The 26,776-nt window shown below is 45.4% G+C and overlaps 1 protein-coding gene across 1 annotated transcript in view; it reads right to left on the bottom strand.

Annotated features, from left to right (window-relative positions):
• CRACR2A (calcium release activated channel regulator 2A) overlaps positions 1-26,776 on the bottom strand; it is a 133,359-nt gene that overhangs the window by 59,100 nt on the left and 47,483 nt on the right. Inside the window, exons 3-6 of the mRNA XM_040462641.1 lie at positions 14,515-14,765; positions 5,475-5,586; positions 4,176-4,359; positions 486-632 (exon numbers count right to left, since the gene is read on the bottom strand). Coding sequence (XP_040318575.1) covers positions 486-632; positions 4,176-4,359; positions 5,475-5,586; positions 14,515-14,730 — 659 coding nt within the window. The 5' untranslated portion in view covers positions 14,731-14,765. The remainder of the gene's footprint in view (positions 1-485; positions 633-4,175; positions 4,360-5,474; positions 5,587-14,514; positions 14,766-26,776) is intronic.

The raw sequence follows: 26,776 nt of genomic DNA, 5'->3' as shown, positions 1-26,776 counted from the left end.
TAGTCCAGGGGGCACCTGGGTGGCTCAGTCAGTTAAGCATCATCTGACTCTTGATTTCGGCTCAGGCCATGATGTCACAGTTTGTGGGATCGAGCCCTGCGTGGGGCTCTGTGCTGACAGCGAGGAGCCTGCTTAGAATTCTCTCTCTCCCTGTCTCTCTGCCCCTCCCCTGCTCTCTCAGTCTCCACCCCTCCCCCAGTCACTTATGCTCTCTGTCTCTCAAAATAAATAAATGCACTTGAAAAAAATACAGTGAATGGTCCAAATGAGGTGGTGTGCATATTTAGAATAGTGCCTAGCATATGTTGAGGGTCTGATAAAAGTGAGCAAGGGCTTGACAGTATCTATATATCACGGCCGCCATAGGGCCCGGGCCCCACTCTGGCAGACAGTGACAAGGAGGCTTCATGGAATATGAGAAAGCGCACCTTCTGCTTCTGTTTGCCACACATAGGAACAGAGAATGGCTGAGGCTGGGTACTCACTTTTTCAGGGCGCACTCCAGTTCATTCTTCTCTTCATGAGCTTCCTGGAGCTGAGAGAAGGTCCTGGTCAGGAAGTCCTCGAAGTTGGACAGTAAGTGAGGCTCGTCCTTCTTCAGCTGCAGCCAGACTTGCTTGATATCACTTTCACTGCGACAGAAAGGGGGACACTGATGTCAGAGCATGCAAACACTGAGCTTCCCAGATGTGAAAGTGACAGCCAGAACACCGTTGTCATGATCATGACAGGAGTGGCTAGCATGTATTGAGTGCCTCCTGTATGCTAGGTACTCTATGTACATCGGCCTATTTGACCCTCACAGTAACCTACCAGGCTGGTGCTCTACTACCCCCGGAAGAGGGTGAGGTGAGCTGTCTCAGATCACTCAGCTGCTGAATGACAGGGTCAAGAGTCAAACTCAGGCTGTCTGGCTTCTGTCCTCGCCTCCTTAACCGCACCCTCCACTGCTTCCACGCTCTGGTTTCCCCAGGGGCTGGTGGTGCTGACTGTGCAAGGCCACGTGCTGGGAGCATCTCAGAATGTCAGGAAGAAGAGAGAGGACAGGAGCCTGGTGCATGTGAGGACAAACGCCATGGAGCTAAAGGAGAGAGCCTGTCGCCCCAGGAAGGATGGTCCTCACAGCTGAGAGGTAAAGACATGCCATCTGATGGATGGCAGAAAGCAATTGTCACTGCGGGGAATGGAGGAGAATATGCAGCACCCCACTGGGGCCTGGTGGCACCAGGAATGAGTGACAGGAGAAAGGAAGGGAAGGTGCAAATCTGCAGGATGTGTGTGCACACAGGGCAAGACAAGTAGAAAGTTGGCAGGGACGCGGGCAGGCAGAGAGATAAAGACACAGAGTGACATGTCCAGAGCCACTGCCACCCCCAATGCCCCTGGCTAAGAGGCACACAGGGCAGGTGTGCACTGGAGAGCAGGAGAGACTCACAGGGCCACACTGATCAGTGACGGGAGGACGGAGGCAGTGGCGCACCCCGCGGACCATGCTCTCCCTCTCTGGAGAAACAGCCGACCAACAAACTGAGCCGGAACAGCAGTCCAACCTGTAACCCATGAAATTCTAAAACCACCATGATCTGAGGGGAGCTACAACCAGGAACCCTCAGGATAAAGAATAAGATCCTTTGTTCTTGTGTAACAAGTGCTATATTTGAGAAGCTTGCCTGAGAAGTGACATTTGAAGGGTGCCTGGGTGGCTCAGTTAGCGAAGAATCTGACTTTGGCTCAGGTCATGATCTCGTGGCTCATGGGTTCAAGCCCTGCGTCAGGCTCTGTGCTGACAGCTTAGAGCCTGGAGCTGGCTATGGATTCTGTCTCCCTCTCTCTCTGCCCCTCCCCTGCTCACTCTCTCTCTCTCAAAAATAAATAAACATTAAATTTTTTTAGTGTTTAAAAAACAAGTGACATTTGACAGTGCATGTTAGCCATGTGCCTGGGGCACAGATATGGGACAGCCAATCGGCTAGAGCCTCCAGTAAGATTTGCAGACCCACACGATCCTCTTCCAAAGCTCTTTGAACCACTTACTCATGGCCACATCACTCCCTTCCAGATTTCTGGAGAAGGGACAAATCTGTCAATTCTTGATGAAAAATAAGCCAAGGCCCTTAAACTGCCAAATCACTCAGCCAACTGGACAACTGTGAAAAGCTGGGAGTCCAGACGTCCAGCCTACTGCTTCTGCTCCTGGTGGAAGGGGCTAGGGGTGCAGGGCTAGAAGAGACCCTGGGAGGTCAGCTGACCCATCTGCCTGCTTCCAGAACAACACACAAGCTATTCTGGAGCGTGAAATCTTGGAAGACCTCTGAAGTCTTCACAGCCTCCTCTGTTTCCTCATCTGGGGCCCCGTGGTCTTGACACCCCCCTCATGCAGCAACACGAGCCTTCTGCCTTTTGTTTAGCTTCCACGGGGATGGAAGGTGCTGGCCACCGTCTTCTACATATCAATGTCTGCGACCACTGTGGAAACCCTCCCTTGACCCTTCCCAGGATGCCTCATGCTGGCTCAGTTCTGCATTGGCCTCTGACACGAGCCCTCGGGGTAACATTGGGTAGACTGGTTTGAGAGCCTGGCCAGGAAGGGGGCTTCCCCAGAAGGAATGGGTGGATGGAGAAGTGCCTCTCTTTCATGACGGTTCCTCGGCTCACCCACACCACCCTCCTCCCCCCCGCCAGGAAGAGGCTTCACAGGGTCACTGGCAGTGGTCGCTGTGCCTCTTACCCCTAGAGGATCTGAGTCTGGTCTCTGTCTCATGCACTTCCCACCCACCTGCACACCCACGTGCCCCAGCCGACGCCCAGAAGATCTGCCCCTGATGCTGCCCCTGCTGCTGGGGTCAAACATGCTTCCCCACCCCTGCCAAGCCTCTCACCAGGATCTCTCCTAGGCTTTTGCCAGCCTTTCTCAACTCTGACACAGTCTATCAAATCATTTGCTCAAAATTCCACAGAGCTGCAGATCTTTTTTCTGGCCTGTGTGTTGTGTGCAGACCACTCCTTTCCTGCTTCCTCTTTATCATTCTCAATCCCAGTTCCTTCTCCTCCCAAGCCTGGGACACATCAGCTCCAATCATTAGGCCATTTTTACTCCCGGAACACATAGCCAACCCAGGACCGAGGGGACCCAGAAACGGAAAGGCAAAATGCAATGGGAAAAGGGAGAAGAAAGTTATTCCACGTTTTTCAGGCCACTGGTTTCCACCAGCTACATCACATTTTATTTTATTTTATTTTATTTTATTTTATTTTATTTTATTTTGTTTTATTTTAATTATTTTATCCTATTTTTATCTCATTTCATTTTTTTTTTAAGTTTATTTATTTGAGACAGAGCATGGGCAGGGGAGGGGCAGAGAGAGAGAGGGAGACAGAATCTGAAGCAGGCTCCAGGCTCTGAGCTGTCAGCACAGAGCCCAACATGGGGCTCATGAGATCATGACCTGAGCTGAAGTTGGCCGCCCAACCAACTGAGCTACCCAGGCGGGCCCACTGCATTTCATTTTAAATGTCAGGGCTTAGATAAATTTTGGGGGGGAAATGGGGGATTATGTTTTATTTGAAGTTCCAGCCATCTGAAATTTTCAGCCGAGCTATTGATTATCCAAGTAGTGGGCTGGTACAAATGGGTTCACTTCCTGCCTCAGTTTCCTGATGGTTAGGTTCGGCTCAGGGATACAGTGTGCAAATGCTTGCACGTAAGGTACCTTTGGCAGGAGCACAGCACCGTGGGGCTGGCTGCGATGCCCTGCAGCCCTTGAGACCCAGGGCTGGCTTTGGGGGAGGTGGAAATACTGGCAGGCTGGTGGTGACCGGAAGCCTCAGCAAAACACACTGAGAAACCCTCCAGGCCCGGCACGCCCCGTGCTGCACAGCACTCCTCATGGAACCAAGGACCATGCTGACGACGTAGGGTAGAAGTGAGGAGAGTGGGAGAAGAGGGGCCTAGCAGTGTTTCCCATGAGACAGTGTAACAGCAGACACAGAGCCCCTGGTCCATGGCGCACAGACAGGGGTCTGCCAAGGGCAGGCGGTACGGAACAAGCCTCCTCGCTGGCAGCCCAGCACCTGGGGCCTGGCTGAGTGCTTAACAAACTTTAATGGTGCACAGGGCAGACGAAGGGGCTGCTCCTAGGCTGGGCTCCATTCCCCAAATCACTGTCATCACTTACTCCTCGGAAACCTTCTGGGCTCCAAGTTTGTCCATCAGTGTTTGGAACTGAGTCTCCTCATCTTCATCCGTGCCGCCCGCATGTTCTTCCCCTCTGGACTGATACACCTTCTCTTCCTGGAGCCGTTCAACCTGCTCGCCTGCATCTTCCTGACCTGGCTTATTCTGGCTGAAGAAGAAGTGGCCTATAGGATGCACAGCACAAGGATCTGAATTAGGCAATATGCACCTGGGAAGACCTTATCATTCTTAGTTGCCAGGAATCGTTTGGGGCTCCTCTGAGGGAAGAAAAAGGGAAACCCCCTCCAGCAAACATTCCTGGACACCAGCTCCTGGATTTGGGGTCTTCCCGTCTTCCATGAGATTCTGAGTGAGCTGCTACAACCTGGGAAAGGCAGAATGGATGACAGGACTGTGGCACCTTTGTGGCTCTCTGGCTTAGAGCTCCTCTCTTCATTGGGTTCTTCTCTAAACAACAAGAGCCTCCCCTCCATCCACCTCCAGCAGGCTGACTGTGCTCCATATTACCATCGAGTCACTTCCCCCAGTGGCATCACTGAACTTCACATTTACAAGCAACATAACAGTTTTGGTGCACGTTCTCCATACTCATACTGTCTGTAATATACAGCAACCTGTCTTATGCTCCCAAGGCAGTTAGAAGCTCCTAGAGGTCAGGAAAGGCCTCAGATACTTCTAAACAAACTATATGGCACCTTATATGAGGCAGATGTGTGGTAAGACCTGCCTGCTGCCCAGTACTTGCTCTGATAAGTATCTGACCAGTATCTTATCTGATGGGATTTCTGGTTTCTTTATCTTGTTCATGAATCTCTGTCCTCCTTCCTCCTGGGTACTTTGAGAACCCTCTAGAAATTCCTCTGATAGCTGGTTCCCCTCACCCGGGAAGACTCAGCCAGACCCAGGCTGAAATGAGCCATGCAGCCATCCCACTTTGTTGTGAACTGGTGTCACAGAAAGGAAAGGAGACAAGGAAAGGCTGGAAATCTCATCTCGGCTCCCCTCTTACATCAAGCCTTCTGCCCAAGCTCCCTTGCATTCCCCTTGTCCTTCTCAGGTGGGAGGGGATCTGGCAGAGACAGTGCAGTGGGCACTGAGAGAACAGTGGTGTGGACAGCTGGTGCGGACACCAGAAAAGAGGCCCAAATAATCTGGAGCCTGGAAACTTCAGGAGGACAGGGAAGCTTGTGCTACACAGACCCATGGGTGTGGTGTGGGAGGAGGCATGCACCTTACATAGCTTTATGTAGCTGGGGCCCCGGCATCCATCAGAACTTACTAAATCCAGTGGTGAATTCCTCTGGCGTCAGAAAGCCATTGCCATCAGCATCCAGGGCGTCAAACACATGCTCCAGTTCCTCCAGGCTGAGTGGTAACTCCTCATGGAGCCTCTGAAAACAATCCAGATGGCACTGGTTAACACTCGGATCGTCACAGAGGGCTGCCCTGGGAAGGCAGAGCTTTCTGCCAGAAATGTCCAGAGTGGGCCCTGGCCTACAAAAGACCCCATTACCATCCATCCTTCTCCTCCTTTGAATGTTACAACATTGACTATTTATTGGGTGCCTCCTAATGTGCTAGGCAATTTGCTAGGCGATCCATAAATAATAAATAATAAATAAATAAAATATTTATCAATATTTTTATAAACATGTATATTTGTACTGAATTCTCGTGGCAGCCCTCTAGGTGGGCATTATTATCTCCATTTTACAGGTTAAAGTTACCTGCCCAAAGGTCACCTAGCCAGTAAATAACAATGAGTAGTCAAATCCGGGGTCTGACTCCAAAACTGGCCCTCTTCACAGCCACAAAGGACCAGAACTGTACTGGACTGAATCCTGTGGGAGGATCACAGCCATGGGACATGGTGTTGTCAAGTTGAATGAGACTGTGAACATAAAGAACATGGCACAATGCCTTGCCCAGAGAAAGCATTTGGTAAAAGGTAGTAGGAAGGGGGGGGGGGGGGGAGAGAGAGAGAGAGAGAGAGAGAGAGAGAATGAGAGTGATGGATCCACTGACCCACCAAGGCCCAGCAAGTGAATGGCAGAGCCAGGTTTCATGTCTAGTCCTTCCTGGTCTCCTCAGGCCCCTGTCCTCTGCCCTGGTACCTCCTCTACTGAGATGCAGGTATGGGTCACACCCTCAGGAGCCTTCCTGATGGAGGCCACCCATGTCCCAGGGCCCCGGCACCACATTTGTAAGTTTTGGCGGACACACATTTTGGTCCTTCAGCTCTGCGGGGGAAGCTGGATAAGCCCCCTTCTTCTGAGTGACCCTCACCCATCACACCAGGCTGTGCCCCACTTCTGCCCCCTACTGGCTGCCAACCAAAAAGATGTTAACTGTCACTGGCTTAAGGTGTCATTCCCCCAGGAGCATTTGTGTTCTAAGGGAGAATTGGACAAGATGGTGTGCAAGGAAGTTACATATAAGCACTGAACCTGAGCCCTGGCCTGGCTAGGGTCACAGAGGATGGGAGGGCAGGGACCAGCCCAAGGGATGAGGAACAAGTGGCTGAGCTCCTGATGCTTCCCTCCGGCCTTCTGCCTGATGTGCAGTGGCCCCAGGCCAAGGCTAATTTGCATAGTTGAAGCAAGCGTAGTCTTATACCCTAATAATCTAAGTCTCCAAACAAGGACTCCCCAAGGGAGTTCATTATAGCCCAGCTGCCCCTCCCCTTCCTCCCCGTTACCCAAGGGACAGGTGCACAAAATCGCCAGTATGCAAGTGACTGACAGCTGAAGACAATGAACACAGGGCTGTAGGAAGGAAGGTATATACCCCTCTGAACAATGAAAACGAGCCGGCAGGTGTGAAAGCCCATAACACAACTTACGAGAACATTTGGCTTGATCCTATGGCAATCTTCTAGCTGATAAGCCATAAAGTTTAATTTGGCAGGTACTGCATTAAGGCAGACTGTGATGCATTACAAAGTGGAAAGACAGGATGATGTGGAAGCCATTTAGGAGAACTGAATTAAATATGAATGAGTTTTTTAGAAAGCAAGGGGAGTGAGCGTTTGTGCAGAGTCTAGAAGTGCATCTGCTCAGCACAGAGCAGAATCTCTGGCTTATCAACATCCATAAACCAGCTGTCTCAAAAGCCACAGTAAGAGTATGCGGGGTGAGGAGTGAGTCAATTTTGCAAGCAGGAAGTTTTATTAGCCCCATTTGAAACCAAAGGCATCACACGGGAGGTAGGGTGAAAACCCTTGCAAGTCTGGCCCTCTCCTTGGGGTAATCCTTCCTCCTTCCCACCATCACCATCAGCCTAGGATTGCTGGATCTGATCAGTGACGTGCCTCACATAGGACTGGAGCTACAAATGGGCTGCAAGAGGTCTGCCGACATTGGTGTGACCCTCAATTTGCCTTTCACTGAAGCCACCCCCACACGTGGGTACCTTTTCTCTCGAGGACGTGAACTGGGAAAAGCTGTTGAATATACACCACCTTAGGCTCTATTCCTGAATCTAATACAAATCCCTCCATCACCTAATCTCAGCCTCTCTTGTCTACAACTCAGGCTGGTTTCCTCTTTCTGCTGTCCGTGAACCTGGAGAAAGTGATATTAGATCTTCCAAGTAGTTCTTGCTCCTCCTGTCCTGGCAAATTAGTACTGAGTGCTTCTTCAGCCTTCTCTGCACGCTGCACCATGCCAGATTCTTGACCCTCTCTTTGTTGGCCCTACTGGAAAAATTCTTTAGTCTCAATCACCATAATCACCTCTTATGTATCTTTGTTCTCAGGGCCTGCAGAGACATGTGAAACCAACTCATTCTGGTCTTGTTTCCTGGGCACCTGGTGCTGTCTACATTTTCAGCCAAGTGAGGTAAGCAGAGCAAAGAGGGACAGGATTATTCATTCCACTGATTGGAAAGCCTGCAAGGCTCTAGATTTGCCTAAAGTCACAGTGGAGACCAGCGCTGGGATTAAAGAGCTGATTTCTCATTTGGGGCTTCAGCTATAGTCAAAGTGTCCTCTGCTGTGTTCTTTCTAGAATTCCGTACTCAGCATTACCATGCCCTGCCTACCCACCTACCACCAAAAGTCTCTCTTGCCAGCAGCACCACATACTAGCCTTCCAGAGATCCTGTTTTTCACTTGTACTTCCATCTGGGAGGGCAGACGGGGGAGGGAGGAGGAATGGGGAGGAAGTCAGCTCACCCAATTCATGCTGCTGCTCTGTAAAACTCTGCAGCTCCTTCAAAGCCAGCCTCCCTCCACTGCCTTAAGTTAGCTCTGAACTCCTGTTTCATTCAGGCTCTGCAGCCCCTGGGGCAGGGCCAGGCTGTGCCTTCCCCTGAACACATTGCCTTCTTTTATCAGCTTGTAGTTATATACTGATAGACGCAATCAGTTGATGAATGTCTGCTCCTTCAGTGGACTAGGAGATCTGAGCCAGGGATTCTGTTCGTTTTTACTCACTATCGTGTTCTCGGGTAGCCCCATGCTGACCAACATGGAGTATTCAGATACTTGTTGAATGAATGAATGAATGAATGAATGAACGGCTAAGGGTGATGGCAAGAGACGCTGAACTCCTATCTAGGGAGCACTGGTCTGGACCTCTCATACTCCCAGTCCTGGCCAGCACTACTGCAGATTCTCAGCAAGGTCTTACAAACTGGACATTTTCCAAGACCAGGAATAGGAAGCAATTCTGCAGCAGCAGTGTAAAGGCCTGGGGCTCCCAAAAACCATGGAAAAATGCCATCGTCTTCTACACTCTAGCCAGACCCCTCTATCTTCCTGGTCACCAGTCCAGTAACATGCCTCACACAGCTTAAAATGAATGGGTGCACAGCTTCAAACATGTCTGAGGAAAACTTATTAAAGAGAAAACCAGAAGAGATCCATCTTTATGGCCAGAATTAAAGTCTCCCTTCTTCTGGGGCTTCTGCAGCATTCTGTTCAGACCTCTCTATTCCAGCACCAAAAACTCTCTTCCCTGTATCATAACTCAGCTACTCCAAACATCTTTATAAGGAGAATTCAAGGTCTGAGATGTGAGATTACCTTTATTCTGCTTTATGTTTTCACGTGCTTGTTTTGGGCTGAGTGTTTGGTATAGCCTAGGGTTTCTCAACCTTGGCACTACTGAAATCTTGGCATGGTTAATTCTTTGTTGGGTGACGAAGAGGGCACCATCCTGTGCCTTATAGGGTATGTAGCAGCATCCCTGACAATACCTAGTAGGTGCCAGTAACATCCCCCCATCTAGTTTCCATCGAAAATGTTTCCAGACATCACCGAACGTCCTCTAAGAAGCAAAATTGCCCCACTCATGTAGACTGGGCACACACAACAATAGCACCAGCTGGATATGAGTGGAAGGCCCCCTCTTTAGCAGGTATGCCTTTTCTTTGTCCCCGAGGAGGGACAGATGAGCACTTAAAGTCATAGTATGATGGTTTGGCTGGAAAATAGTACTGTGGCTCCTCAGAAAATTCAGAAACAGAACTACTGTATGGTCCAGCAATTTTCCTTCTGCACATATACCCCGAAGAATTGAAAGCAGGGACTCAGAGTATTTGCGCCCCCCTGTTCACAACAGCATCAGTCTCACACGAGGGTGTGAAGCAACCCAGGTGTCCGTCGATGAGCGAATGGATAAACAACCTGTAGTGCACAGGTACGATGAAATATTATCCAACCTTAAAAAGGCAGAAAATTCTGACACCTGTGACAACACGGATGAACCCTGAAGGCATTATGCCAAGTGAAACAAACCAGTCATAAAAGGAAAGACACCTGTGATCTGCTGATAGGAGGAACTTAGAGTAGTCAAATTCAAGAAGACAGAAAGCAGAATGGTGGTTGCCAGGGACTGTGGGGAGGAGGAGTCCATGGAAGTTAGTGTTTAATGGGTACAGCGTTTCCATTTTGGAAGATGCAAACAGTTCTAAAGATGGCAGTGGGGATGGTTGCACAACATGAAGGTACTCAATGCTGTTGAGCTGTACACGTACAAATGGTTAAGACAGTAAACTGTATGTTATGTGTATTTTGCCACAATTTTTAAAAATCACACTGTGGAGGACATATAGGGTACAAACCCCCAACCCCTGCTCCCAACACACACATACACACACACACACACACACACACACACAAAATGTATTTATGGAGGGATTTCCAGGTCCCAGTCTCAGGGCCAAGAGCTCTACATGCATACGCACATTTAATTCTTCTCTAACCCTGGGAGGTACTATAAATAATTCACAGATGAGGAACTATCGCCTAGAGGGTTTAAGAGGCTCACACAAACTCACATGCTATTAAGTTGCAGATTCAGGGCTAAAACTCAGTGCAATTTGCTATAAAAATCTTAGAGAGTCCAAAGTTAACCTAAACCAGGAATCAGCTAACTTTTTCTGTAGAAGACTAGGAAATACATATTTCAGGCTGGGCGGGCCTTTTGGTCTTTGTCACAGCTACCCAATCCTGCCACAAACATGAAGGCTGCCATGGGCAAGTTGTAAATGAATGAGCACAGCTGTGTTCCAACAAAACTTTACTCACACAAATAGGCAATATTTGGTTTGCCAACTCTTAGATGATTCTTAACAGTGTGGCTAGTCTAGGAACTCTAGGCGGTGTTGGGAGGTAGGTACTTGGCATTGGTAGGTAATCATTTCACTTTGAAAAGTCAAGGAAGCAGGGGTTTTGAGGCTCTAGGTGTCTTCAGAGAGATCTTCTGCCCATACTGGCCCCCTCTCCCTCTCTGGGCTGAAGAAGTCCCTTCACACCCTTCCAGCCTGGCCTTCTCATGTCCCTCTGTCCCTATGAGGCAAGACTGACTTTCACTCGGGGTCCTCAGCCCCATGACTCTGCTTCTCTAGGGGCTGCACCGGACTCTGCCCTGCAAAGCAGTCTTCACCCCAATTCTGCCTGGAGCGATCCCCATGGAACCCAGTTTCCTCATAGAGGAGGGGGTGGGGTCTGAGGGGCCATGGATGGAGCTGAGGTTTCTCAAACTGCTGCCTACAATCTGTTCACACAGGTTGATTCCAACACCGGCTGTCCCCGCAGTAGAACGTCCACATATGGAGCCCCAGCATAGGACAGCTTGCACCCTTGCCCTCAGTGCAGCCTGCCTCTGGTTCCTCCAGGTTTCTCCAGGAACCCAAAAGGAAAAAAACTCCTCCTGGACCCTGCTCCTTTCCTTCTGTGGTCCCTGCTCTCTCAGAGTGGGCTGGCTCCATACTGCTGGGGCTCAGACCCTGCAGCAGTCTCCTTCCCCACCCGCACCCCCCCACCCCTACCTCTTGGATGGACACAAAGTCTTTCTCACCCACTGAAAATAGTTTTTTGTCCATCAGGACCAAGAAGAATAAGAGCACCAAGGGAGGAGCTTAACTCTCTCTTTTTCCTAAAGGACAGTAAGCCCTGCATGGTCTTGTTCTGACTCTGCTTCTTTACCCACCTCTTCCAGCCCCTGGATCTGCTCTCCCTCGGGTCCATGGCCTCACCTTCCTTGACAATCAGTTCCTATTGTTGTTGTTGTTTTTTAAATATTTATTTATTTATTTATTTTGAGAGAGCGTGAGAGCACGTGGGAAAGGGGCAGAGAGAGAGAATTCCAAGCAGGCTCTGCACTGTCAGCACTGAGTCAGACACAGGGCTCGATCCCACAAACCGTGAGATCATGACCTGAGCGGAAATCAAGAGTTGGAGGCTTAACCGACTGAGCCGCCCAGGCACCCCTCAGTCCCTGCTTTAAAGGGCCTCTCCTGGTGGCTGAATTTTCGTGTGCATGCATAATCTGAGCTCTTCTTTCAGTTCCCATGAGGCCAGGCTGAGAACCAAAGGTGAGCAAGGTGGTAGTGGTCAGGTTCAAGGAGGTGACCACCAACCAAAGGGGTCACCTGGCAAAGCAGCTCCGTGAGGGAGTGACAAGGAACAGACAGATGTCTGTAGGTTCTGCCCAGGAGAGCCAAAGGGTACGTGGGGCTTCCACAGAGCATCCAGTGTTGATGATGTGTGGGTTGCTGTTCTCCACGTATCTCTTTCCAGCCCATCTTCCCCCAGATAGGACCCGAGAAAGCAGCAAAGAGATAGCGCTTAAGTGATGGGCCTTGTTCTTCCTTGATAGCACTTTCGGAGCCTACAGAACTGAAAATTTCAAATGCTTCACTGTCCACAGGTACACAGAAGCTTTAGGAAACAAAGTAGAAATAAAGGCCATGATGTGTAAGTATCCACTAGGTAGGATGTCTGTCCCCTTTTCCTCTTGCCTCGGTCACAATCAAGGACTGAGCAGGAATGTAGCTGAGTTGGTACCTCTGCAACTTGATGGTTATGACTTCATTCCGGGTCAGATACAAATGATTTCTTACAACTTACACTTTGCAGCTTAAATTCACCATGACTCTTCCTCCTTCAGTAAAGTGTGGGCTTCAGTGAAGGTTAACTGGGACACACACACACAGAGAAAGTGCTGAATTGCACCACGCATATGGTCCGGAGCTGACCATCAGTACATGTCAAATTCCCTTTTCTTTCCTTCCAGAAGGGACGATCAAAAGTTAAGTATGCCATTAAAACCACCACCACCAACCACCACAGACCTGTGAAGGACAATAATGAAGTTCACAGACAGGGTTTCCTCAAAGCACACAGAGTCTGGCCTTCCATGGAGAGTAAGACTTGGGTTGAGTTTCAGTGACAGAAATGTACTGGGGAGCCAACTACTGACAACACAGATGGTCTGAGCTCTCTCGTGGGCTAAGCCTGTCCTGTCCTCCGGGTCTCTTCCCTCCATTCGTGCATCTATGGCATGGTGGAAGAGCTCTGGGAAAAGCCTGAAAACACCATCCTGTGGGGCCAGGGAAAGACCCACGGCCTTCACCTGGGTCACATGGCTCATCTCTTTGCAGCTCCCACATGTGAGCCCAGAAGGGGACTGAGCCCCATGAGGGTCTACATTCCACTGCCCAACTTCATTGTATTCTGAAAAGCCAAATTTAAAAAAGAAAGCTTAGGGGCGCCTGGGTGGCTCAGTTGGTTGACCGTCCAACTCTTGATTTTGGCTCAGGTCATGATCTCACAGTTCGTGGGATTGAGCCCCGTGTTAGGCTCCATGCTGTCAGTGAGGATTCTCTCTCTCTCTCTCTCTCTCTCTCTCTCTCTCTCTCTGCCCCTCCCACATTCGTGCTCTCTCTCAAAATAAATAAATAAAATGAAAAAATAAAAAGAAGAAAACTTGACCATTGCAGGATTTTCTTGCAACAGCACGGCCATGCATCCCTCCCCAAGATGCTCTTGGCTGGAAAGAGCTGGAGAAGGGCTGAGTCCAGCTTGCTCTGGTGGAGCCTGCATCTTGTTTATGTCAGAGGACATCACGGCTGCAACATAACGGACTTAAGTAAGACACTCAGAAGAAGCTTTTGACACGAATGCTGGAAAGGCACTAGACCAGGGGTGGAAAACTATGCCCCAGGGTTATAAATCGGACCCCATCATCTGTTTTTTATGGCTAGTGAACTAAGAGTGGCTTTTACACTTTTATTATTTTTTATTCAAGGATAATTAGCATACCATGTTATATTAGTTTCGGGGGTGAGATATAATGTTAAATGGTTGAAAAAAATCAAAAGAAGACTATTTGGGGACACACAAAAATCATATAAAATTCAAATTTCAGTGTCCATAGAAGTTTCATTTGATCAGAGCCAAGCTCACCTGTGTACATATTGCCTATGTCAGCTCGTGCAGCAGCATGGCGTTGAGTGGTTGTGATCGTGTACATGGCCCACAGAGCCTAAAATCCTTATGGTCTGGCCCTTTAAAGAAAGTTTGCTGAGCCCTGCACCAGGCAATGGGGTACACCGGGGTTCTGCAGTATGTCTCTTGGGACCCAGTTATGAGGGGTTGAGTGTGGTTGGGTTTCTGGAGGAGCTCCAGAAATGCCTTCCTCCCTGGTTGTTGCACTTGTCAATGTGTTCCTAAGGCACACACAGCACCACGGCATAGCTCAAAGCTTTATTGTGAAGTAGCAAGCTGGTGCCTTCCCACTCTGTTTCAGAAGGTTCTCCACCATGTCTTACTCAAGTCCTGTATGTTGCTATCACCATTTTCCAAACCTGACAGTTACTGAGTCAGAGAGGGGAAACAATCTGTGAGTCTGACGGCAAGCAAAGGCCAGGAAAGGAATGAACCTAGGAGATCTGGCTCCCAGTAGAGTTGAGGCTGACACCTCCTTCCAGGGCAGAGTAGATGGCACCTTTACTGCCCCCAGTGGGGCAGGCCCTAACCCAAGATGGAGAGAGCCATGCCATTTGGCATTCCAGGTGGGCTGGCCTCTTACCTGCATATCCCTCCTGGCGATGAACCCCTTGCCTTCTGTGTCACAGGTCTGAAAGAATTCCTGTGCCTTGCTCAGCATGGCCAGCTCTACCGGTGCCAGCTCCTGGGTCTCCTTACACTCCAGGTTGTCCAGGGGACTCAGGCAGGCCCCGCTTTCCTTTGGACCCTTTCCAGGTCTCTGGGGTCTAGAGACCATTCTCCTGTCAGGGGTAGCCATCCGGGTTTGTCAATTTCTTCAAGTCTTTGCAGAACCTGAACACAGAAGATGAGAGAGACAAGTGGGTGTGGTGTGGATGGAGTGAGGCTGAGAAAGAATGAGAGGGCATTAGAGGGCAGCCATAACTGCTCACCAGTGTGCCTGGCCTCTCTTACCAACCACCTCCTCATTAGCAGAACGGCAAGGGGAAATGTGCTGTGATTGCTAATAGATCAGCCAGCCCATTGAAAAAAGAAGAAGGGGGAAAAGAAAACAGACATTTCTAGAGTGAAAGAAGGTGGCTAGTGGAAGCCTGAAAATAATTTCTCCCCATTTAAACTAACAGCAACAAAACAGATCCTGATAGACAGACCAGCTACCATTTATTGAGTGTTCACTTGGAGGCAGGCACCATGTCTTGGTCTCTGTATACATTTTCTCATTTATTTCTCACATCCCTCTGAAATAGATATTAGCATCTTCATTTTATCAATGCTCAGAGAGGCTGAGTGACTTGACCAAGGCCACACAGCAAGTTAATGCAAAAACAGATTTAAATCCAAGCTCATCAAACTTGTATTTGACCTTAATCCTACATTGTCCTGACTCTTCAGCATTTCGAAGGTGGAGAACTCTCTTCTCTCAGATTCACTGTTTCCTATGCCCTTCACAATCAACAAGTTCTTGGTGAGCTCTTAGCTCATACTGCAGGCCTCTACGGGGCCTGAGAGCATGCAGCGGAAAGCTGATGGAGGAAAGTGTACTGTGTCCTCAAGGAGCTTCCTGCTCTACTGGATTTGCCAGGCCTAGTTTGGTCTCTGGCCAACATAAAATCACAAATTATATGTCCTGATCAGACATTTAAAGCCCCTTATGGATTTTTTTTTTTTTCAGAGGGTGCACTGTAATGTGATGCTATGGGAGAAGTTATGCAGAAACCAACTTCTAGTCTGGACTGTTGCTCCTTAAGTGACCTTGAATAAGTCAGTACCTGTCTGGGTCTCAGTTTCCTCATCTGTGTATTGAGAAGACCGGTCCTATTTTCTTTAAGGCCCCTTCTACCTCTGACAGTCTGTAAGTGTATGATATTTCAACATAATAAATTGTTACTAATAAAAAAATGGATCAATGTGATGAAAGGAAATAGTCATATCCTTGGAGTTTTCTATCTGAAAACTTTTTGGAAGTAAGCTAGGTCTAAATTTTTAAATATTTAAATGTTAAAATACAGATACGCACTGTGATGCATTTTGGGGAAATGCAAAAAGTGAAGAAGGAAATACAGATCATATCTCCTACACCATTGTCAGAAAAAAAGGAGGAAAATCACACTATCACCAGGTGGGTTTGTCTGATTATCAGAGCCCAGGGGTCTGGCTCAGCTACACCATAACTCCAAAGTAATCTGTGATTTGGGTCAACATTTTCCACCTACCAGATGTGTCAAGAGCTGTGGACCCAGAGCTGGAAGACTACCTCTGGCCTCAGGAATGCACCATGTGTAACAGAGCCTGGACAAAGTAGAGGAGACTTGACATTCTTGCTCCACTTGGACTGGACAATGGGCTCCCACCTGATCCCTTTGACTAGCCCTTCACTCAGGAATCGGGTCTTTCTCTCCATTCCTACACAGTGTGAACTGGCTGTCACCTAATCATAGACAGACTTAACATTTCTATTCTGTCTTCCCCGGAGGGAACTAAAGGCCTTGGTTATAAGTCCCAAGAGAGTAGGGCTGTTTTTGCATGGCTTACGTGTATTGCCCAAAATATCTATCGCAACACTCAGCTTAGGAAGGGCTTTTGGATAATAGAAGTGGTAACATCTGAGCTTCTGTAAATGTACAGCATTAGCAGAACAGTCTGTGTCTTCCTGCTGCCCAGCCAGGACTGTCTCGAGGTCTCTGCCATCCAGTAGCCCCTACCTTATTCCCACCTGCGGTTCCCAGAAGACTGGATGAATAATATCTGTTCTTCCTTGAGGCTTTTCTCTTGCCAGCCCCATAACATACTTCATCCTAATGGAACCTAATCCCTCTATTAGGTAAATTAGGATTCCCATCACACAGATGAGGTAACTAAGTTAGGGAAAGGTTAAACAACTTGGATCAAGGTCTAGTATAGTTAGAGACCCGATGTACTATACCATATTACTTTCCTAGCATGGCTCCAAGCTATGGACTTGCTCTTGATGGTCTACTTATCCCCAACAGATAATAACCTAAGTCACTTCCCAGAGGCATGTTCATCCTTTTAACATTTATCATTCATTCAATCATTCATTCATTCTTATTTATCAACTACCCAATTAGCAGGCTCTGAGCTAACACTGAAAAATGCAAACATGAATAAGACATGGTCCCTGCTGTTAATGAATGAGTCTCAAATAGTGGGAATTCAGTCATGGTAACTGCTGGTAAGGGAAGGTATTTCAGGTTGGGTCCTTCCTCCATATCCCTCAAAACGGATGACATAGCAATCAACTACTTCTAACCACCTATGTGAGCTAAGTAAGCCCTTGAGCCACTCTGGCCTGGAAATTAGTAGAGATGCTCTCTCAGTTCTAGGCCTGACTTTCTCTGGCTCTCTGCCTTCCCTGACCCATGTCCCAGGTAATGCATGGCATGAGAGAACCAGTCCAATAGTTCTAAAGCAGCCAGCTATGAGCAACTAGCAGATAGGCACCATGTCTTATTTGATTTTAACCATAGTTCCTATCCCAGAATATGGTACACAGTAAGTGCATATTGGTTGATTCTTAAATGAAGGAAGAACAATTTTTTTGCTGCATCCTTTGCAGGGAGGCCTAAAAACATTTGTGTTTCAATCAGATAGCTCTCTGTGCGGGATTTTTATCTCATAAAGAACAAATTCAGATTTCCGTTTCCAGAAAAGATGGAGTAACAGGGACTGGGTTTGCTTTCCCAGCTAAAATAATTTTTAAAAAATCCAAACAAAATATATTTTTGAAAATTCTTGGGGCGCCCGGGTGGCTCAGTCAGTTGAGCATCCGACTTCGGCTCAGGTCATGATCTCGCAGTCCGTGAGTTCGAGCCCCGCGTCGGGCTCTGTGCTGACAGCTCAGAGCCTGGAGCCTGTTTCGGATTCTGTGTCTCCCTCTCTCTCCGACCCTCCCCCGTTCATGCTCTGTCTCTCTCTGTCTCAAAAATAAACAAACATTAAAAAAAAAATTAAAAAAAAAAAAAGAAAATTCTTTCTAAGACACTAGACATCAGTCAATGAAGGACAGTGATCCTTCAGCATGGCCAGGTTAGGGTGAGCTGAATGAGGCCCCTAAAGTGCAAAATTAAAGGAGGAATTTACTCTCAGGTACTAGCCCTGTACTTGCACAACTCTGAAAGTGAGTGCCTGCTTTTTTGAAAAAAATTTTTAATGCTTATTTATTTTTGAGAGACAGAGAGACAGAGAGACAGAGTGCGAGCAGGGGAAGGGCAGAGAGAGGGAGGGAGAGACACAGAATCTGAAGCAGGCTCCAGACTCTGAGCTGTCAGTACAGAACCCGACGCGGGGCTCAAACCCACAGACTGTGAGATCATGACCTAAGATGAAGTCAGACGCTTAACCGACAGAGCCAGAGCCACCCAGGCGCCCCAAAAGTGAGTGTCTTCTTAAGGAAGAGGCGCCTAAGGTACAATATTCAAAGAGAAATCCATTCTGAAAACTGTGCATTAGAGAGTAATTACTTTCTAAATTTTGCACCCTAGGGACCTTACTCACCTCACTCTAGCCCAAAGCCTGTTCCTGACAGAAACAAACAAAACAAGCCCTATTATTGCATAAAGAGTTTTTAGGCCATGACACAGGAAGGGGGAAATCCAGGCAGGGACTGGCAGAGTCTCCAAGTTGAGGAAACCCAACTGTATGCTGCCTATAAGAAGTATAAACTTTATGACACAAATAGGTTAAAAGTAAAAGGTTAGCAAAATATATACCATGTTAACACTAGTCAAGAAAAAGCTGCATATTAATATTAGGCAAAGTTGATTCTACAAGGAAGAATATTAATGAGAATAAAGAAAGTAATTCATAGTGATAAAGAAGTAAATTCATCAATAAGATAGTAATACTCCTAAATACTTCTGTACCTAATAACAAGGCTTTAAAATGCATGAAGCAAAAACTGATACAACTCTAAGGAGAAATAGACAAATCCACAATCATATTCAAAGATTTTCATATCCCTCTATCAATAGTTAATAAAACAAGTAGACTGAAATCAGTAAAGATACAGAAAACACGAACAACACTGTCAACTATCTCGACCTAACTGACATTTATAGAATACTCAACAAAGGGTTAATATACTTTCTTTTCAAGTGCACATGGGATATGTGGCCCAAGATGGTCCATATCCTGGTCCATAAAATGAGTTTCAATAAATTTTAAAGGACTGAAGTCATAGAAAGTATGTACCCTAACCACAATGGAATTACACCAGAACCAATAACAGAAAGACCCCTGGAATACCCTTAAATATGTGAAAACTATATAACACACTTCTAAATAACTCATGGGTCAAAGAAGAAATGGAAAGGGAAATGAAAAAGTACTTTTAACTAAATGAAAATAAAAGCACAATATATCAAATTTGGTTGGATATTACTAAAGTAGTACTCAGGGAAAAAATTGTAACACTAGACACATATAATAGAAAAGAAGAAAGGTCTCAAATCAATGACATCAGCTTCTACCTTAAGAAACTAGAAAGAGAAGAGCAAAGGAAACCCAAAGTAAGGAGAAAAACTAATAAGGGTCTGAGCAGAAATCAATTAACTAGAAAACAGAAAAACACTAGAGAAAATTTATAAAAATAAAGGCCGGTTCTTTAAGATGATGAATAAAGAGAGAAGACACAAATGATAATATCAGAACTTTGAGAGGTGGCACATTACAAATTCTACAGACATTAAATGGCTAATAGGAGAATGCTATGAACAGTTTTATGCCAATAAATTTGACAATTTAGAGGGGATGGACAAACTCCTTGAAAATCACTAAATAACAAAGTTCACTCAAGAGGAAATAGATAAAATGAGTAACACTATTGAAGAAATTGAACTAATAGTGAAAACCTTTCCTGCAAGAAAACTCAAGGCCCAGGTCGCTGTATTGATGAATGCTACAAATATTTAAAGAAAAATTAATACCAATTCTATGCAAACTTTTCAGAACTCTGAAGAATGTGAGATACTTCCTAACATATTCTATGAGGCCGGGATTACCTTATGCCCAAACTAGACCAAGAAATTATAAGAAAATAAAAATACAGGCCAATATCCCCCAGGAACATAAATGCAAAAAAGTTTTGTTTGTTTTTTTTCTGAGAGAGTGCATTGGGGGAGGGACAGAGAGAAAGGGGGACAGAGGATCCAAAGCAGGCTCCGCACTGACAGCAGCGAGCCTGATGTAGGTCTCGAACTCATGAACCAAACTGCAAGATCATGACTTGAGCTGAAGTCGGATGCTCAACCGACTGGGCCACCCAGGTGCCCCAGATGCAAAAATTCTTCAGGAAATTTTAGCAGATTCAATCCAATGCCATATATAAAAAGAATAAATATATCCTGACCAAGTGGAGTTCTAACTCAGGAATGAGAGAATGGCTTAACATTTGAAATGAACAATATATTCACCATGTTAACAAATTAAAAATGACAAACCATTATGATCATCTCAGTAGATGCAGAAAAAGCACTTGACAAAACCCAAAATCCACTCCTGATGAGAACTCTCAGAAAACCAGCAGTAGGGAGAAATTTGCCCAACCTGAAAAAGGGTATCCACAAAAGAACAGGTAACATCATACTTAAATGGTAAAAAGCCAAATGTTTTCCCCTATGATCAAGAAACAAAAATGTCTATTTGTCTTGATGAGGTCCCAATAGTTCATTTTTGCTTTTATTTCCCTTGCCTTCAGAGACATGTCGAGCAAGAAATTGCTGCTTCTGCACTGCAAAGGAAACAGTCAACAAAACTAAAAGGCAACCGATGGAACAGGAGAAGATATTTGCAAATGACGTATCGGATAAAGGGTTAGTATCCAATCCAAGATCTATAAAGAACTTACCAAACTCAACACCTGAAAAACAAATAACCCAGTGAAGAAATGGGCAGAAGACATGAATAGACACTTTTCCAAAGAAGAAAGACATCCAGATGGCCAACAGACACATGAAAAGACGCTCAATAGCATTCATCGTAAGGGAAATACAAATCAAAACCACATTGAGATACCACCTCACACCAGAGTGGCTAAAATTAACAACTCAGGAAACAGATGTTGACGAGGATGTGGAGAAATGGGAACCCTCTTGCACTGTTGGTGGGAATGCAAACTGGTGCAGCCACTCTGGAAAACAATGTGGAGGCTCCTCAAAAAATTAAAAATAGATCTACCCTATGACCCAGCAATAGCACTACTAGGAATTTATTCAGAGTTCAGGACTGCTGATTCATAGGGGCACATGTACCCCAATGTTTATAGCAGGGCTATAAATAATAGCCATATTATGGAAAGAGCCCAAATGTCCATCAACTGATGAATGGATAAAGATGTGGCTTATATATACAATGAAATACTACTTGGCAATGAGAAAGAATGAAATCCTGCCATTTGCAACAACGATGAAATCTTGCCATTTGCAAAAATGTGGATGGAACTGGAGGGTATTATGCTAAGTGAAATAAGTCAGTCAGAGAAAGATAGATATCATATTTTTCACTTATATGTGGAACTTGAGAAACTTAACAGAAGACCATGGGAGAAGGCAAGGGGAAAAATAGTTTCAAACAGAGAGGGAAGCAAACCATAAGAGACTCTTAAATTTTTTTTAATGTTTATTTATTTTTGAGAGAGAGAGAGAGAGAGAGCAGGGGAGGGGCAAAGAGAGAGGGAGACACAGAATTTGAAACAGGCTCTAGACTCTCAGCTGTCAGTACAGAGCCTGATGCGGGGCTCAAACTCATGAACCATGAGATCATGACCTGAGCTGAAGTCAGACGCTAAACTGACTGAGCCACCCAGGTGCCCCCATAAGAGACTCTTAAATACAGAGAACAAACTGAGGGTTGATGGTGGGGGTGGGGAGGAGGGGAATGGGTGACGGGCATTGAGAAGGGCACTTGTTGGGACAGCTGTGGTATGTGAGCGATGAATCATGGGAATCTATTCCCAAAACCAAGAGCACACTGTATACACTGTACGCTAACTAACTTGACCATAAATTACATATATAAAAAAGTGTTTAGTCAATTTAACATTGTGTTGGAGATTCTAGCCAGTTCAATGAAGCAAGAAAAGAAATAAAAAACATCCGGATCAGACATGAAAAGGTAAAATCATCTTTATTCCCAGGCAACATGATTATCTATGTAGAAAATCTGGTGAAATTCACAAAAAGCTACTAGAACAATAAGTGAGTTTGACAAGGTTAAAAGATAGAAGTTTTCTCTAAAAAATCAATTGTATTTCTGTACAACAGCAACAAAAACTTAAAATTGAAATAAAAATATCATTTACAATAGCATCAAAAATATGAAATAGGGAGATAGCTGGCAAAAATGTGTAAGACCTGTACACAGAAAGCTTCAAAATATTGATGAGAGAAATTAAAGAAGGCCAAAATAAATGGGTAGATATTCATGTTCATGGTTTGGAAGACTCAGTGCTACTAGGATGTCATTTCTCCCTAAATTCATCAAAAGATTCATCTCAATCTCAATCAAACTCCCAGCAGGATTTTTTTTTTTTTTGTAGAAATTGACAAGCCAATCTAAAATTCATATTGAAATGCAAAGGACCTAGAATAGCCAAAACAACTTTGAAAAAGACAAACCACATTGGAAGACTAACACTATCTGATTTCAAAACATTATAAATTTATAGTAAAAAAGGCAGTATGCTATTGGCATGAAGATCAAAAATTAAAAATAAAAAAATAAAAAGATAAATGGAACAAAATAAAGAATAGAGAATCCAGAAATAGACCATATATATAACTGATTTTTTTTACAAGAATGCAAAGGCAATGCAGTGAAGAAAGGATAATCTTTTCAGCAAATGGGACTGGAATAATTGGATAATCATTTGCAAAAAAAAAGAATGTCAATGCATACCTTATACCACATACAAAAATTGACTCAAAATGGATCATAGACCTAACTGTAACGTCTAAAAATATAAAACTACAAGAAGAAAATGTCCTTGTGACTGTGGCTTAGTCAAAGATTCCTTAGTCACAATAGCAAAAGCATATTTTAAAAACTGATCCGTTGGACTCTATAAAAATTTAAAATTCCTGTTCTTTGAAAGACACCATTTAAGTACACATTGGGAAAAATATTTGCAAAGCCTGTATCTGATAGAGGGTTTTGATCCAGAATATATACAAAGTTCTCAGAACTCATGAATAAGAAAACAAACAACTCAATTTTTAAATGGGCAAAACATTTGAACAGCCACTTCATCAAATAAGATATATGGATATCACATAACTACATGAAAATGTTCAACATCATTAGTCATAAGGGAAATGCAATCTAAAGCCACACTGAAACACCACCAAACACCTATTAGAATGGCTAAAATAAAAAAAGATCGGCATACCAAGTATTGGCAAAGATGTGGACAATTGGATGGACCTCTCACACACTGCCGGTGGGAATGTAAAATGCTACAACCCCTTAGGAAAACATTTGGAGGTTTCTTTAAAAAGTCAAACAAACTTCTACCATACGGTCCTGACATCCCACTCCTAAATATTTACCCAAGGAAATAAAAGCATTCTTTCCACACAAAGACTTGTACATGAACATTCATAGAAGCTTTATTTGTAGTAGCCCAAAACAGCACAAATATTCCTCAACAGGTACATGGGTGAGCAAACTGTCATATATGCATGCAATGGAATGCCACTTTGCATTAAAAGGAATCAACTATTGATCTAAGCAACGAAACAGATGAATCTTGAAATAATCATGTGAGCAAAAAAAAAAAAAAAAGCCAGACAAAAGAGCACATAGTATTTGATGTCACTTATATAAAATTAGAAAAATGAAGACTAATCTATAGTGACAGAAAAGAGATAAGGGAGGGTGAAGAAGGGTGAGAAGGAGAGATTACAAATGGGCAAGAGGAGAGTTTTTGGGGGTGTGGATATGTCCACAGTCTTAATTGTGATCATTTCATGGATATATATAAATTATATAGATAGATAGATATATACAGGTATGTATGTATGTATGTATATATGTATGAGTATATATGTGTATATATAGTTATATATGCATACACATATATACACACATATAGTTACATACACATACATATGTATGTAGAAATATATATTAGAACTTACCAAATTGTACACTTTAAATATGTACAGTTTATTATATGTCAATAGCTAAATAGATCTATTAAAAAAGAGAGAGAGAGAATAGGCCCAGACCAGAACCTTCTCCTATCTCCCGACTTGCAAATCTGACCCTCACCTACTGTATTTATCCCCAGGAGCCTGATTCTTCCTTCTAAATTCAACTCTGGAAAGCAGGAAATGGCATAAAATCAAGTAATTTCTCTGTGAAAATCCTCAGTCCCTTACCATAGAGAGCTCAGTGAACTCTGGCAGTAAGGGAATGGGGCAGACCGTTCCCCTACTGTGACGCCAGCCCCCTCTGGTTTGGCCTGTGATCTTCGAACAGCATCTGTGGGTTTCCCAAGGGAAATAGCAGACAAAACAGCAGAAGTGTTTCTACTTTTCTTTCAGAAATAAAACAAAGCCCTGTGACTGGCTGGGCTGTTTCACATTTGGGTGAAGCCCACGGTTGCTGTGGGCTCAGGGCCGAACACAACTTTCTGCCTCAAATATTTTTTAGATTAGCATACAGCCATAAAAGGGAAAATTGTGGGGTATATTCCAGAGGGAAAGGGAAAATGCCACCACCATCACAAGGGGAGCCATGACACCACTTTTCATCTTCCTTTCTCTATCAGGACCTGCAGACCACTCTTCTCCCTCCAGAGTGCTTCCTGAAAAGCCTTTACACACAGATGGAAATTATCTAGCCCTCAAACATTTCCAGGAACACTTCCCAGAATTCCACAGTAATTCCAGTAGCTTAGTAACTGCTATAATCAGAAAGGTCATAGATCAAACCTAAATCCCTCCTAGGGGCTCTAAGCTGAATACCCCCTTACTCAGGGCTCAGTGGAGATAGAGAGCAGCTGGGCCCCACTCCCCAACACATACCACACCCGCTGTGCACTTGAAAGCAGCCACTAAATCACCCTGATCTCGCTTGAATCTCTCCTGCAGGCCTGGAAGTTGGGAAATCAAAAGCACAAAGGCATCTTCAGGATCTGTTCACATCTCTTTAATTACCCAGGCTTCGCCAGAGGCATTGTCCGTATGCAGCAGCCGCTCAAAGTCTCAGACATTCACTGTGAGTGGGCAGTGTCAAAAGGAGGCAGAGGTAGGCAGGTCTTGTCAAACTGCAGAGGGCACAGGAGGGGTGCTGAGCAAAGGCTTTCAAACACAACTGCAATATGAGTGGATGGGATGTCATGAGGGAATGACACTGGTGGGCCCCCCGGGGAAGGAGCAAGTTAAGGAGGAATCAAGGCCTCAGATGGGAAGTGTTTTCTAGGACTTGACAAAGGCAAGTTTTCCAGTTCCTTCTTCATCCTATAAAAACAGTCTATATAGGTCTGTTCCGACTCTCAGTGTTGGGTATGCCTTCAGGGCCCAGGTATAAGTCCACCTCCTCCGAGAAGTCTTTCTGGCTGCCCAGTCTGGACTGCTTTGGCTGCTGTCCCTCTGAATTCTTACTGACTCTATCATGCTTTCAGCATTAGAATATACAGCTTGGTCTAGTTGCCTAGAGTTTCAAGCGTACATGATATGACTTACTTCGTCCTTGAAGGCAGAAGTGCCATCCCAATAAATCTTAGTGAGTATGAAATTAATATTTGAATATTTAAATAAACAAATGTCCTGCCAATTCCAAGTCTGGTACTTAGCATATGGCAGGTGCCTAAGAAATATGTGTTGGCTTCTTAACTGACCATCGACAGTGAGGGCTGAGAGTGGTAAATATTTGTGATTAATGAAAAAATAGATATTTGGTTTTTGCCCCTGGTTCCTGGCACAGAGCTCCTAAAATCCTTGGAATTTCTTAAATGAAAGGGGTGTCTCTTGCTATTCATGATGAACCCCTTTTGAGCACACCTGAGTTTATGGGGAAGAGCTGATTCTTGGTGGGCTTCTAGAAAGCTTCAGAATGGGGGCCTGTTGCCAGAGGAAACAACCAGGAGATTTGACGGTTGACCTTCAGGAAGGAGAGAGGGACTGATGCTTAGGTTTAATCACCAATGGCCAATGACTGAATCAATCATGTCTTGATAATGACACCTCCATGAAAAGCCCTTACCTACGGGGTTTGGGAGCTTCCAAACCTTGGTGAGTGCATGGAGGAGGTGAGAGGGCATGCAAGCACCATGCCACTCCCCTACACACACCTTTCCTTGCCCTTCACATCTCTTCCACTGACTGTTCCTGAGTTGTATCCTTTATAATAAACCAGTAAATATAAGTGAAGCACTTGCTTGAGTTCCGTGAGTCCTAGTGAATTATTGAATGTGAGGAGGGGTTGTGAGAAGCCCGGAATTTCCTGCGGGTCGGTCGGACATATGGGCGGCAACTGGGGACTTGAGACCAGGATCTGAAGGGGGGCAGTCTTACAGGAAGGAGCCCTCAACCACGGGTCTACGCTAACTCTGGGGAGTTAGTATCAGAGTTGAATTGAATCATTTGTGTCAGAAATGGTGCTGAAAAAAAAAAAAAAAAGACACCGCAATATCCGGCAAACAGTTCTCCAGGGTGAGGAGGGGGGATTTGTAGCATCTGCCTGTTCCTATAACGTCAGTATTCCTATCACGGCCCATTTCAAGCTTCCAACAATCAGCCCTCACTGAGAAAGGAATCATGAGGCTAATGTTTCTGCCCAGGGTGTCCTGATCTCTGCATCCCCAGGACTGTCTGCACAGGCGA

The sequence above is a fragment of the Herpailurus yagouaroundi genome, unplaced genomic scaffold (assembly GCF_014898765.1).
Source record: "Herpailurus yagouaroundi ecotype Mexico unplaced genomic scaffold, PumYag 355, whole genome shotgun sequence".
NCBI lineage: Eukaryota > Metazoa > Chordata > Mammalia > Carnivora > Felidae > Herpailurus > Herpailurus yagouaroundi.
The sequence above is the reverse complement of the archived record's forward strand: the minus strand, read 5'-3'. Positions and strand labels throughout refer to the sequence as shown.